The sequence below is a fragment of the Humulus lupulus genome, chromosome 6 (assembly GCF_963169125.1).
Source record: "Humulus lupulus chromosome 6, drHumLupu1.1, whole genome shotgun sequence".
Taxonomy (NCBI): domain Eukaryota; kingdom Viridiplantae; phylum Streptophyta; class Magnoliopsida; order Rosales; family Cannabaceae; genus Humulus; species Humulus lupulus.
Genome location: NC_084798.1, coordinates 7,915,269 through 7,930,658, shown reverse-complemented (window position 1 = coordinate 7,930,658; position 15,390 = coordinate 7,915,269). Strand labels below are relative to the sequence as shown.

Below are 15,390 nucleotides of genomic sequence, written 5' to 3'. Positions count from 1 at the left end.
GATGTGTATTCAATTTAAGCCATTGATATTTTAAAGTGAAGACCACATCACTTATAATTATAATTATGTGGTTGATATTAATTACATATTATTATATATAAATAGTGTGTGCAATTTATGTGTGTCCCAATGATTATTTATACGTACAATTAAGTATGCATATAGTATCCATTAGTACTACTTCGAATAATGCAAACTTTAAATCCATAAATATAGTATTATTATTATTTTTTGGAAGTTCAAATGAGAAGAAATAAGCCGCATTTTAAATCCAACTAATTATATAGAGTAGCAAAGTAAAATAAAAACTTTGCGAAGAACATATTTTCAGTTTAGGAATTGTATAAAATCTACCTTTGATAAAGTAGAGCATAAACATCAATTTAAACACTAAATTCACGAACGAAGTTAAAAATAAAGAGAAGTTCTATTATGTAACTTGAAAAGATAAAAATACAATTACAAAGAGAAGAGAATTTTGGAGCCATTGTAATCTATTGTACTACTTCAAATGCAAACTTTGGAAACCTCCACCTTGTGACATTTGATAGACACCACCAGTTGATGAATAAGCTTTTCATAATAGATTTCTGAGAAACAAAACATGGAAACAAAATTATGTATGGAAGAAAAAAAAATTGATATATAACTAAAAATAGTTAAATTCATCTTAACTACTGAAATTTTTGTGAAAAATTATTAATAATTTATTACCTGCTACTTAGAAAGCCTTCTCTTCAATAAAGTCATTTTGACACAAATTATCACATATAAACAATCTCCAAACGAATCAACAATATTGAAGAAGGTAAGTCTCCCTGAAGTATTAAGCAATAAAGTACCACAAACTCCAGCAAATCCAACTACAAATCCAACTCCAATTCCCATATATAAGCCCGGACATGTCAAACCATTCTACATCTTCAACAAAACTTGAATGATCTTGATGATAATTTGGTGACTCATCTCCAAGACATGAATTCGCCAGTGGATGTCCACACAATCCATCATTATCGATGTACATCAAAGCATCAAAACTTTGTAGTTGAGTGCCAATAGGAATTTTTCCTAATAATTTGTTACTTGACAAATCTAAGACAAAAAAGATAAACTGGCCAGGCTCGTTGGAATTACACTAGAAAATTTGTTGTGTGATAAATCTAGTGACTCTAACTTCTTCAAGTTCCCAATATCCGTTGGGATAGCTCCACTCAAATTATTCTTCGAAATGTTGAGTTCAATCAATTCAACAAGATTTGTTAACTCCTCGGGAATTTTTCCATTCAATTTATTACTTGATAGATCAACTAGTTTTATTAATCCTAGAATCTCTCCGTATCGTCGGTTGACTCCTTTCCAGATAATAAATGTATCCATTTCATAGTTTAGACCAGTATTTTCATCTAAGTTAACATGTATCTGCATGTTACTTACTTGAAAATCGTCTCGTTTATCTGTTGTTGAGGAGAAATTTTTTATGGATGAAGGAATATGTCCACCTATATTATTCATGGAAATGTCAAATTTTTGAACAAATTGAAGATGACATAGATTTGATGGTATGGCTCCAAAAAGATTATTTGATTTTAGTCGAAGGAAAATCAAATTTGTTAGTCTTTTCCCAATCCAAGTTGGTATATTTCCTTCAAGATTATTATCCTCGACATCAAGAATCTTAAGTTGCGTACAATTTTGTAAGGATGAAGGAAGATTTCCAAAGAAATTATTGTGCCCCAAAAGAAAATATTGAATTCCATATAACAAACTGATTGATCTTGGAATTTCTCCAAAGAAATTGTTGTTATCTAATTTCAGAACAGTCAAATTCTTTAAATTCAAATGACAATCGAGAAGGCTTCCATTCAACATGTTATTGAAATGTCAAGAATTTCTATTGACCCATGTACTGGTTCACAAAGAAAAGTCCTTAGACTATGAAGCATATTATTAGAGAGAAACAATGTCTTCACATTTGATAGATAAGTTGGAATAGGACCATATAATTCATTTGAAGACGGATTTAGAAACTTCAACTCAAAAGTTTGATTAGAAAACCAATTTGGAATCTTATCATAAATTTGAGCGTTAGAAATGTCAAGATAGGAGAGTTTTTTTTGGGTTTTGAGCCAAGTAGGAAATTGTGGACCTAACTTGCATGACCCCAATAGTACATCAACTAGTTGAAATGGTGGAACCCAAGTAGAGTTGAAGGTCAATGTTAAGGGGTTATCCAAAAAAGAAAGCCTTTTCAAGTTGGAAAGTCTTTTAAAGTGAACTTCAGTGACAAGTCCCGTGAAAGTGTTTGAAGAGACATCTAAATTCTCAAGATGTTGGAGCTCACCAATAGCTTCAGTTAAAGTACCAGTGAAAGAGGTCCAATTGAGAAACATAATCTTAAGATGATGAAGCTTGCCAATATCTTCCGGTAAGGTACCATTAAGCTTATTGTAAGAGACATCCAACAATCTTAGGGATGAAAATTTTGAAAGATGCAGCAACGGTCCTTCTAATTGGTTATCATAAAGGCTTAATTCTTTTAGAAAGACCGGAAATGATTTCTGTTGACTGTGAATTTAGCCAACGACGTAAGAACGTCAACTACGACAAGCCTTCAAGAGAATAATAAACGACAACAGACAGTTTTTATCAATGAAAGTAAATAACACGAGATTTTATAGTGGTTCAGCCCCGATAATCGGTAATAGCCTAATCCACTTAGAGATTTTATTACTGTATTCACACTCAAGATCAGATGAACCGTGTCAACTGAGTTTCTTCAGTGCAAAATATTCCAGAATACAAAAAAGGGTTCTCTCAGGGAAAAACACTTTCTCTCTCTAGAACACAGGTTCACTCTTAATTTTTCCAAAAGTCCTTTTACGATCCTCCCAACTCTCTATTTATAGACCTGGGATTCCCAACTGATATCCCCTTTAGATAGGGATATTTCATTATTTACCTAATATTTATATTACAAAATAAATGTTTAAAATACAACTGATCCCTACATTCAAGTGAAGAGTGAGAGATTCCCGGATGCTTAGACCAATTCTCACTGAAGTTGTTTCGGGCAGTTTGACGTAGTCTCTCATGCATGTTGATTACTCTTCAAGCTTTTCGCGGGTCAAAGGTGGTATGTGCATGGCTCTCCTCGAACCAAAGGTCATGTACATTTGGCTCTCCTCGGACCAAGGTGGTCCGAGGATACTTACTTTGCTTCTTACCTCGGGCAAATTCGAGGTATACCCCTTCATTGTGTCCGATCGGACACAATGGTTGTCTTCTTTGGCTTAAGGTGGTTCAAACCACCCTCTTTGGCTCCTTCAGTCAAGGTCCGATCGGACCTTGTACTCTCCTCCTCTGACCAAGGTGGTCCGAGCCATCTTTTCATGACACCTCCTCGAACCAAGATGGTCCAAGGCACCCCCCATAGGCATCATGTCCGATCGGACACAATGCTCCTCTCCTCGGACCAAAATGGTCCGAGCCTCCTTTGTTCAACCAAGGTCCGATCGGACCTTGGACCTTTCTCCTCGGACCAAGGTGGTCCGAGCCACCTTTTACATATCATCTCCTTGGACCAAAATGGTCCAAGGTACCTCTTCTATGAGTATGTCCGATTGGACATAGTCCCCTTCTCCTCGGACCAAAATGGTCCGAGCCTCTCCTTTTCAACCAAAGCCCGATCGGACTTCAACATATTCTCCTCGGACCAAGGTGGTCCGAGGTATACTTTCCTCCTCCTTCTCACCTCGTTCAAGCCCAAGTATACCTCTTCTTCAACATACCCGATCGGCCATTATGTGGCTTTCCCCTTGAGTAAAACTTGAGCCTTGGTCATTCTCTTTGAACACATTCGAGCCAAACTTAACAAGAGGTCCCCTAAGCTTAGGTCCGATCGGACCTATTGCTTTTATCCTTTGAACCAAAATCCAAACCTCCCCTTCAACTTCTTGGACTTGGCTCCAATTCAATTATTAGGGTCTTCAAACTGAGGTCTGAGCCAAGCAACCCCCAGTCCAAATATTCTCTTCGGTCGGGTGTATTTGGCTTGACTATCTGTCCAATTCCTTAACTGATGTATAGGGCCATTACTAAGCCAGATCACCCCACTAACCCATGCCATGTGTCAATTCTACTGCCACATCATTCTTTTCAAATTTTTGGGATAACAATTTCGAAATTGGAAAGGATCCTTTTAATTGGTTTGATCTTAAATCCAATATTTCTAAAGAATCTTTAGCACAACCTCTAAGGCTTTCTAAAACATCCGGAAGTGTTGTATTGAAATTATTCTCTGACAGAGAGAGCTCTTGAAGATTGCAAAGACTTCCCAATGATTTTGGTATTCCACCAACAAATTCATTGTATGACAGGTCAATGTGTGCAAGAGTTCTTATGTTTTGAAAACAATTTGGAAGTGGACCTCTTACTTCATTTTCCAAAAAGGTCAAACTAAAGAGATTGCTACTTATATTGAGCAACCATGGAATTGTCTTAGGATGTATGGTATTGTATACAATGTCAAGTTTTGTGAGAGAATTTGAAGAGCTTTTGTTGATGACATCTATTGTCGGAAAAAGACAATTATATAATCTTAAACTTGACAAAGAGGGAGCAGTTTTAATGGATTGAAACCAATTTGTGGCTTTGGTGAAATTGGTGTTACTCAGTTTAAAGATTTTTAGGGAAGAGAGATGAGAAAGCCATTCAAGATTATTATCAATCATGAGACCATAATTGTCAATATCAAGATTGAGAACTTGTAACTTAGTGAGATTCCCAAGCTGGAAAGGAAAAGCATCGACGATAGGATTTTGTTCAAAGTTGAGATACTTGAGTTTAGTTAAAGAACCAATAAACTTGGGAATTTTACTGAAGTTATTGCAACTAAGATCTAAGTACATCAAATGTTGCAAATCAACTAAGGAGGGACCAATTTCACCACCCATTGGATGGAACCCAGGTGCAATAGTATTGTACTCTTCTCCGTATATTATGTTTGGACGAAGATTAAGCATAATAATATGATGAGTTAAGTTATCACACCTGATTCCTTTCCATGTACAACAATCTTTTTGGCTGCTTCTCCATGAAGATAAAAAGTTGTGTGGATCAACAAAGCCTTGCTTCAAGCTGAGAAGAGCTTATTTTTCCTTCTCTATGCAATGAACTTGAGAGTAGTCTCCGCTTGGTCCATCCATACTAGTACTGCTCTTACTCCATACATGACACGTGGCTAGCACCAGCAGAAGCACTACAACTTTGATCATATTGAGAATTTAAAGTGAGATAATTAAGGGTTGCCTTTCTATCTAGCTAATACATCCCATATGTATATATAAATTACTTAAAATAAAGAAGAGGACCCACACGGTTATGGTGTCATTAACGCAATAATACACGGTAAGAGGACCTACACTTTTCTTTAATTTTGCCCTCTTCAAAAGTTAACAATTTTATTTTAATAACTTATCTTTTAGTGATTAAAGCTAAAAACTACTGATTAAAGCGTGTAGATTTTAATAACTTATCTTTTAGTGATTAAAGCATAATAATGGTAATATTTTTATTTGTTTAGAGTTACTAGCTCATATATAGCATCTACGTACTTTAAAAGTTTAAAACAACCATTATAGAATTAATCAATCCTTCAGCTTTTGTTTTAATAGAAAATTATTAAATCTTATTCTGATATGTATATTTCCCAAATAATGCCGAAAGTATGAGCAAACACCAAGTGGATGTACCAAATTATATTTTCCTTGAAAATAAAAAGACTTAATAGATAATTAAGAAAAAGGAACTCCATAGATTTTATAAAATACAATACTTTTTACATTTTGCTGCTGTACATCTTTTATATTTGTAGAATACTGTTTATTAGATATTTTTAAATATATTTTTATTTCAGTAATTTTATTTTAAGAAACCACATTAATATAGAGTTTAATATACATTAATATTTTTTTTTTTCAAATTATAATTTTTGAAACATATATTAATTGCATGCATTAAGAATACCCGTGATGGCCGGATCATAGTTGTCTTCTCCGTCGCCAGTGTACTGCCAAAAATGGTGGTCAAAATACAAAATTTTGTTTTAGAGCTTTTTGATCCGTTTCTTCACGTCCAAAACACTTTTTAGGGTCCCTCTAAGCTTTCTAAACACATCAAATGAACCCAGAACCTCTCATGTTCTCTTAGAACCAAAATTATTCAAGAACACCCACTTTAATGGTGAAAATTTGTGATATTTGAAAACGACATTTCTAGCCCCTTTTGTCATGTCAAAAATGTTCCTTAGATCATAGGAAATATATTTCAAACACTCAAAACCACCCAGAAATTTCCTAGAGCTCTCAAACCAGAAATCTCCCATTCTCTCTCTAGAAAATTTAATAACGTTTATTTTCTTCCACTGGTGCAACTCTTCCTCTCTTCCCACGATTTTGAACTGTTGAGAGGCCCTATAAATCGTGCTTAAACAAAAAGAAACGAATGCTTAAGCTCTTAGTTATTATTGACCGATTTTAAGCCTATAATTAAGGAATTTTTTGTATTTCTTTTAAAATAAAATAAAAGAAATTGTGATATTATTATAACTGATTTGAATTTCGAATTTAATCAGTTAATTGCATTTGAAATCATATTTTAATATCATTTAAATGCCCTTCAACTAAATTCAAACATAGAGACATTATGGTCATTTCATAATTACATGCAATTACCATTATTTAATCCATTTAAATAATAATGCAATAATGTGTATAATAAAATAAAATGAATTCATATCATGTTATTAATATTATTATGCTCATATTAATAATAACATTCACAACATAAATAAATAATTAAATTAATCTACGTAATTAATTATTTATTAGGCATTATGCACATGTCTAGATTTAAATCTCATTCCAGATTCTCAAACATAAGAAATCGAGAATCTTTGTTATCGTTGGAATCCATACATATCTAAACTTAATAATGTAGTATGAACCAAATATAGATGTGACATGGAAGTATATATATATATATGAATTCAATGTGGCATATTAGATCTTACAAACGAACACAGAATATATTACCATGACATGTTCTTGAAATATTGGTCTGAAATATAATTTTACATCTTACAAAAGATAATACACAAATACTCATGCGATAGCTCTGTCATCTTCCTCGCCACGTCCACATCTTCACCAGCAGTAGTGTTCTAAACAAAGAAAAATTACATTATTGTACCATGTGCAACTATGCGAGGGTGATCAAAAGAATAGTGTGAAAATAAAGTAAGACAAAAAACACTTATTACTTACTTGTTATTGCCAAGCTTGCTTTCCTCTTAATCCAGCCCTTTTTAAGAGGGTAATAATCATCTGGTAAAGCCAGCCTCCAAAAATACGCATGAACTGAAAATAAGCATATCTCCAAGAAGAGTCCAGCAGAAAATTCCCACAAAATCCAATGAGGAAGCCCGCACAAATTCCAATGTAAAATGATGACATGTTAAACCATTTCCCATCGTCCCCATTTGAACTAGCAGGACTTGGCAATAGTGTCTCATCTCCGGGGCAAAAGCTTGTTAGAGGAAGTGCACACAGTGCAAGATTATCAAGGTACGAAGAAGCGTTAAAGCTCTGTAATTGAGTACTTGCAGGGATTCTCCCTAATAATCTATTATTAGATAAATCCAAGTAATTCAACAAAGTTACTACAGCCAAGCTTGTGGGAATCTTCCCTGAAAGCTTATTGTGAGACAAATCCAATGATTCTAGCTTAGTCAAGTTCCCTATATTCTCTGGAATGCTTCCACTCAATTCATTTCTTGATAGATTTAGCTGAACCAATTGTACAAGACTAGCTACTTCAAATGGGATATTTCCATTCAATTTGTTGCTTGAAAGATCAATAATTCTTAGCAATCCAAGAATCTTACCGTATTCATACTCTACTCCTTTCCAAATGATCCATGCATTGTTTTGAAAACTACCAAATTGTTAAATAACCTTTGTTTATAGTCCTTTAGTTAGTTTAGGCCTTGATATATTTCGGTTATATTTTCTGTTAAGGCCTCTTGGCTAACTACTTTTCTGTTTCTCTCTTTCTTGTAATTGTTTGGTTATAAATAAGAGGTTTCTCTCTCAGGTCAATTCATTCAATTTTCTGAGAGCTTTCATCTTAAATATCTCTCCTACTTTCTTCTCTGTTCTGTTCTTTACATGGTATCAGGCCTCCACGGTCCTACCCTTGTGTTCATTCTCTCCAATGGCGACTACCGATTCTACCGTCCACGAAGATGGCACTTCTGTTTCTGCCCTCACTCCACAGCAGCAACATTTCATTGCCTTATCTCAAGCCCTAAACCACGCCCTCCCAGTGAAGCTTGACCGCACCAATTTCCTCCTTTGGAATGCTCAAATGGAGAACGTTATTTACGCTAACGACATCGAGGATTATCTGGATGGCTCTAATGTTGCTCCTGAGAAGTTTCTTGTTGGCTCTACCACTCTCAATCCTGCATTTGTCACTTGGAGAAAGAAGGATCGTCTGATTCTTAGTTGGATCTTCTCTTCTCTCACTCATGAAATTATGGCCCAAATTGTTGGGCATTCTACTAGTGCAGCCGCCTGGACTGCCCTTCAACAGATCTATTCCTCCACCTCTAATGCTCGTCTCCTGCAATTACGTCTCCAGCTACAAACTCTCAAGAAAGGCGGCACTCCCATGCTCGAATATATCCTCAAGATTAAGAATCTTGCTGATCAATTGGCTGCCTGCTCTGAAAAGGTCTCGGAAAAAGACCAAGTCTTGTATCTTCTTGCAGGTCTTGGAGCTGACTATAACTCCTTTGTGGTGTCTGTTACCTCTAAGTCCAAGAGCATTACTTTCGAGCAAGCTACAAGTCTTCTCCTTGCTCATGAAACCCGCTTGGAGAACCAGAATTCTGTTGATGAATCTACCTCTATTTCTGGTAATGTGGCTTACAAGCACTCTCAAATTCGGTCTCAACCATGGTATCGCAACTCTCAAGGCAGGGGTTCTGTCCATCCTCCTCCCCCTAACTCTGGCTCTCGAGGTCCCCCTCGATCGAATCACTCCGGGCCAAGAATCATATGCCAACTGTGTCTCCGCCCAGGCCATGGTGCTTTCAGCTGCTACAGGCGGTTTGATCCAAATCTGCCTTCACCTTCCTCCGCAGTTCCCTCGTCGGCTTCCTCTTCTGGTGCCTCAGCAATGATCGCAAGTTCCAACACAGTTGCCGACGACACTTGGTTACTTGATTCTGGAGCATCTCACCATCTCACACCCTCTTCCAATGCTCTTGATCAATCTTCCACTTACTCTGGCACCGACTCTGTGACAGTCGGTAATGGTAATTCCCTTTCAATTTCTTCAATTGGTCATTCTCATCTAAACTCCTCTCATTCATCTTTTCAATTGAACAATGTTTATCTTGTTCCTAAACTAACTTCAAATCTTCTTTCTGTGTCTAAATTTTGCTTGGATAACCATGTCTTTATTGAATTTTATTCCAATCATTATAACATCAAGGATCTCTCTTCGAAGAAATTGCTCCATCAAGGCTACCTTGATCGCGGTCTCTATACTTTTCAAGCTGCTTCAGCCTTGCGCACTTCTGGTTCTTCTTCTAGTGTTCGTGCCTATCACTCTACTATTCCTTCATCAGATTTTCCTGTTCCTTCCAGTCTTTCCTTTTCAAATGTTACTCAGACTCCAGCTGCTATTTGGCATGCTAGGCTTGGTCATGTAAATTCTACTATTGTTAATATTGTTCTACATCAATGTAATAAACCCTTTCAATATAATAAAAATCATGTTTGCACATCTTGTCAATTGGCCAAAAGCCATCGACTTCCCTTTGCTAACTCTAATTCTCATGCCACAAAACCATTACAATTGGTTCATACCGATTTATGGGGACCTTCCCCTATCACTGCTATTGATGGCTCTAAATACTTTGTTCTTTTCCTTGATGATTTCTCTCGCTTCACATGGATTTATCCACTGTCAAGTAAAGATCAAACAATCTCAGCATTTAAACAATTCAAATTGTTAGCAGAAAATCAGTTTAATACCACCATAAAAGAACTTCAATCCGATAATGGCGGTGAGTTTAAAAGCTTTCTTCCCTTTCTTCACTCTTGTGGCATTAGTCACCGTTTCTCTTGTCCCCATACCTCCGCCCAAAATGGTCGCGTCGAACGCAAGCATCGCCATGTTGTTGAGACTGGTCTTGCTATGCTAGCTCATGCATCCCTTCCTCTTCGTTATTGGCTATATGCCTTTAGAGCAGCAACCTATATCATTAATCGCCTACCAACCAAACTCCTCCATTTTAAATCTCCATTTCAAGTCCTATACTCCAAATCTCCTGACTACTCTCTGTTTCGTACTTTTGGTTGCTTGTGTTTCCCGTGTCTTCGCCCATATAACAAACACAAACTCCAATTTCGGTCTTCCCCTTGTATTTTTCTGGGTTATAGTACATCTCATAAAGGGTATCTTTGTCTAGATCCTTCCTCTCGCCGCATATACACCACTCGTCATGTCGTTTTTGATGAGGCCTCTTTTCCCTCATTTGCAAATCCATGTCCTTCCGCTGTCAAATCTGTCTATGTTCCTACTCCAGCTCTTATACAATTCTCTCCCCCTCACTCTCTTCATATCTCTCATCCTACCCCTTCCACTTCTCCCTCTCCTCCTCTTCCTTACCCCCCCTCTTTCCCTCTTGCTTCCGATCAAGTTCCCACTACTACTACTGTGCAGAATGTTGTTGATATTAATGTTGTTGATACTAATGCTGTTGTTTCAGATCAGGTCTCTACTGATAATGTTTTGCAGGTTCCCATGGCTGCACCAACATCACATTCTCTTACTGATATTGTTCAAGTCCCATCCGTAGCCAACACTCATCCAATGTTGACTCGTGCGAAGTGTGGCATCCACAAACCTCGTGCTCTTGTGGTCAAAAAGGCTCCTGATCTTCACAAGCCCCCCCGCACCTTCACACAAGCCTTGAGCATACCTCATTGGAAAGCTGCCATGGAACTTGAGCTTCATGCTCTTCATCATAACTCCACCTGGCAGCTTGTTCCTAGTCCTCCTACCGCCAATATTATTGATTGTAAATGGCTCTTCAAATTGAAATACAAGCCGGATGGTTCAATAGACCGCTATAAAGCACGGCTGGTTGCTCGGGGTTTTACACAAACAGCAAGGGTTGATTATTTCGACACGTTTTCCCCGGTTGTCAAACCAGGGACAGTGCGTGTTATGCTCACTTTGGCTCTCTCCAACGGCTGGTCTCTTCGGCAAATCGATGTTCACAATGCTTTCCTCAACGGTGATCTTTCAGAAACTGTGTATATGTCTCAACCACCCGGATTTGTCAGCTCTACCCAGCCACATTATGTCTGCAAATTATCCAAGGCTCTTTATGGTCTCAAGCAGGCGCCACGTGCCTGGTTTGCTAAGCTCAGTCAAGCTCTGTCCAGCTGGGGTTTTTCCTGCTCCAAAGCTGACCCTTCCTTGTTCATTTTGCATCGACCTTCCTATGCCATCTTCATACTTGTTTATGTGGATGACTTGATCATCACTGGCAGTGATTCTACTAAACTTGAGAACATTGTGAAAGCTTTACACAATCAGTTTGCTATTCGTGATCTCGGTCAGCTTCACTACTTTTTGGGAATAGAAGTCACTCGGGCATCCAACCAGTTACACCTTTGCCAACAGAAATATGTTCATGACATATTATCCATGACTGGCATGCTTGATACTAAGCCAGCCCCTACCCCTGGAATGGTTGGGAAACCTCTCTCTCAAAATGATGGAATTTTACTCGACGACCCCTCCGAGTACAGGCGTGTCATTGGCTCTCTTCAGTATGTCACTATGACCCGCCCGGACATCGCTTATGCTGTTAATCGTGCCTGCCAATTTATGCACGCACCCACTACTTCTCACTGGCAAGCAGTAAAACGCATCTTACGTTATCTTCGAGGCACTCAATCTCACGGCATCACCTTTACCGCTACTACGAAGCTTCATCTCACTGCCTTCACGGATGCGGACTGGGCGTCCAACCCCGATGACAGACGTAGCACTGGTGGCTACTGCGTTTTCTTGGGCGATAGCATCGTCTCATGGTCCTCGGCCAAGCAGAAAGTGATCTCTCGGAGTAGCACCGAGTCTGAATATCGTGCCCTTGCAAATGTTGCTGCAGAACTCACCTGGTACAAACACTTGTTCACTGATTTGCAGCTGCGTATAGCCTCTACTCCAGTGGTTTGGTGTGATAATATGTCTGCAGCTCACTTGGCCTCAAATCCTATCTTCCATGCCCGCACAAAACACATCGAAATCGATTTCCACTTCATCCGTGATATGGTAAATCGCAAGGAAATCAGTGTGCAATATGTTCCTTCGGAACACCAAGTCGCAGACATTCTTACTAAACATTTGCTAGTGGCTCGGTTCTCGACCTTGTGTGCCAAATTGACTGTCCTTCCCAGGCCACTCAGTTTGAGGGGGGCTGTTAAATAACCTTTGTTTATAGTCCTTTAGTTAGTTTAGGCCTTGATATATTTCGGTTATATTTTCTGTTAAGGCCTCTTGGCTAACTACTTTTCTGTTTCTCTCTTTCTTGTAATTGTTTGGTTATAAATAAGAGGTTTCTCTCTCAGGTCAATTCATTCAATTTTCTGAGAGCTTTCATCTTAAATATCTCTCCTACTTTCTTCTCTGTTCTGTTCTTTACACAAATAAGGTACTTTCAAGCGGACTAGTCTTGAAAACTATTGTGCTGGTGATATGATCGTCAAATTTTTGTTCAAGTACCATTGAGGTGAAATTCTCAAGGCATGAAGGGATGGCTCCAGACAAATTATTTTGGGAGAGATCCAATATTTGAATCTTAGTAAGATGACAAAGATTTGATGGTACATATCCATAGAATTTATTTGATTTGAGACTAAGAAAAACCAACTTTGTTAATCTTTCACCTATCCACCATGGTACCATATGTTCCAAATTATTATGTCCCAAATCCAAAACTAGAAGCTTACTGCAGTCTTTCAATGAAGAAGGCAAAGATCCTGAGAAGTTATTATGCCTCAATTGTAGAGTCTGAAATCTAGTTGAACTAGAACAAATTGAGTTTGGGATCTCTCCAAAAAAGTTATTGTTGCTCAACTTTAAAACACAAAGAGTGTTGAAATTCTCCCAACAATCAGGCAGCCTTCCGATTAACTGATTATTAGAAAGGTCAAGAAAACCTGTCGAAACCTCTCTCACTTCACACAGAAAAAACACACAATCATTGAAGTTATTATTGGACAGATACAAATAAGTTGCATTGGACAGAGAAGGTGGAACAGAGCCTTGGAATTGGTTGAAACTCAAGTCAACTGTAGAGAGAGATCGTAGTGACAATTTTAGCACGGTGCCACTAAGAAGATTGTAAGAGATATTTAAAGTACACAGCTGGGAAGATCACCATAAATTTCATTATTGGAAATGTCTATGTAATATCCGTTTTTCCGGAAGGGCAATTTCGTAATTTTCCCATTGTGTGCATCCTTGTCTTTTTTTTTTCTTTTCCTTTGATGGATTATTGGATATGTATGACTTCCAATGAAAATAAAATTCATGGTTTCTCATGTTTGAGTTTTTGTGGAATTACAACATGAGAATAATGTCAAGTGAATAAATAATGGCTCGGGTTAAGTTATTTATTTATTTAAAAATTATAATAGTAATTATTATTATTATTATTATGAGCATAATAGTAATAATAATATGCTTGAAATTATTTTATCTTATTATGTGTAATTTTTGGTTTGCCATAATATTAAATATTTGAATTTGCGAAAAGACCATAATACCCTCAAGTTTGGGTTTGGTTCAAGGGGCATTTTAGAGACTTTATTTTTCTGTTTTAACATGAATAAATATTCATAAAATTGGTTAAATTTTCGAAATTTAACTGATAATATCAGTTGTGGAACTTAGTCAATTTATTTTATTTTTTTAAAGAAAAAATAATAATAAAATTCCTTGAAAAGAGGATTTTACCACTTTAAACGCTAACTTATTTTTTTAAACTTATTCTAAAACGTGTTACCATGATAATCTGATAGAGAAATCGTGGGAATATTGAGGGAATCAAAGGATTGAAGAGAGAGAGTGTTTTATCGTTTTTTTTTTTAAAGAGAAGAAATTTTTGAGTTCTTGCACTTGGGAAAAATCTGGGCAGTAATGAACATTGTAGAATCATTCTAGGGGAGGAAATAAACATTCTGAGTGTGAGAAATACATTTATAGAGCCTCGGATTGTGATTCACCATTTTTATCCCAGAGAATGCATATTCTTGGATAATTTTGGATTTAAGTGTGTTCAAGAGTGTATGGTGTGCGTAGTTGGTGATAAACAAGCTTAGGGGACTCCAATAATTGGTTTTGATGTGAAGAAACGGGCTGAAATGGTCTAGAGCAAGAAAAACTAATTTTGAGCTCCATTTTTGGCGGTACACCGGACTTGGAGAAGAAGACTTCGGAACAAGGGGTTACAGACATCTTTTTGGGCTGGAGTCTATTGTTTTGAAGTTCTGGACATAAGGGGATCATTTTACAAGCAAGATAAGGGTTGGAAAGCAGCAAAACTCAGCCATAGAGTCGCCGTCGCCGGAGAAGAAGACAAAACCGGCGATATTTCCGGCGAACCCGATCTGGGTGTTTACTGAGGTTTTTTTTTTTTGTTTTTCAATCTTAAAAATTAGTACATTAATTTTAGAGCATTTTCCAACTGGTTTCATATTTTTCTGATTTTTCTTTGAATTATTATAATTTATTGAAGTTTAAATAAAGATTAATTATGAAAAATATTTTTATTGTTCAGAAAAATATGATTTTATGTTTCAATGATATCTGTATCATTTAGAATGGCTTTGTATGTTTAGATTTAAGTTTTGATCGTATTGTATAATTTTCTTCAATTATTTACTTTTAAATGTGTGATTTAAGAAACTAAATGTGGAAAATTATTTAAAGTATTTTAAAAATTCAGAGAATTTTTTTATATGTTTAAAATGAGATTATAAGGCTCTCTGTAATTTAATTTCGAATTTTTATCATTTATGTAATTTTCATGATTTATTTGGCTTATTTTATATTTTAAATATAACAAAATATTAATGCTACTGTTCTGGACCCTAGGTAATTTTTACGTGTTACTGTAGGGTGTAGAAACTGATTTGTATAGTTAGATTCTATTTTTAATCAGTTATAGATTTTTCTTCAATTAATTAGTTTTTCTATAAAATTAATTAAGAAAAATAGTTATTTTGCCCAGAAAATTCTAAA

General features: G+C 36.6%; 2 protein-coding genes across 2 annotated transcripts in view; one reads left to right on the top strand and one right to left on the bottom strand.

Moving 5' to 3' along the window:
• The window catches only part of LOC133781573 (receptor-like protein EIX2), a 56,093-nt gene that overhangs the window by 16,675 nt on the left and 24,028 nt on the right, over positions 1 to 15,390 (top strand). The gene's annotated exons all lie outside the window — the stretch shown is intronic.
• Positions 765 to 4,952, bottom strand: LOC133784622 (receptor-like protein EIX1). Its single transcript, XM_062223914.1, has 4 exons — positions 4,118 to 4,952; positions 1,960 to 2,506; positions 1,135 to 1,855; positions 765 to 818 (listed from the first exon to the last, which is right to left on the bottom strand). Exons 1-4 carry the CDS (start codon positions 4,950 to 4,952, stop codon positions 765 to 767), a joined length of 2,157 nt encoding a protein of 718 aa, XP_062079898.1.

Excerpts from the sequence above, each read along its gene's own strand:
- LOC133784622 (XM_062223914.1), bottom strand. The coding sequence starts at position 4,952 with ATGGGTGGTGAAATTGGTCCCTCCTTAGTTGATTTGCAACATTTGATG. Across the intron at positions 1,856-1,959 it reads CTATCAAATGTGAAGACATT|CCTTCTCGATTGTCATTTGA; the intron begins GTTTCTCTCTAA and ends GTTGAATGGAAG. Across the intron at positions 819-1,134 it reads CACACAACAAATTTTCTAGT|GGAGACTTACCTTCTTCAAT; the intron begins GTAATTCCAACG and ends TTAATACTTCAG.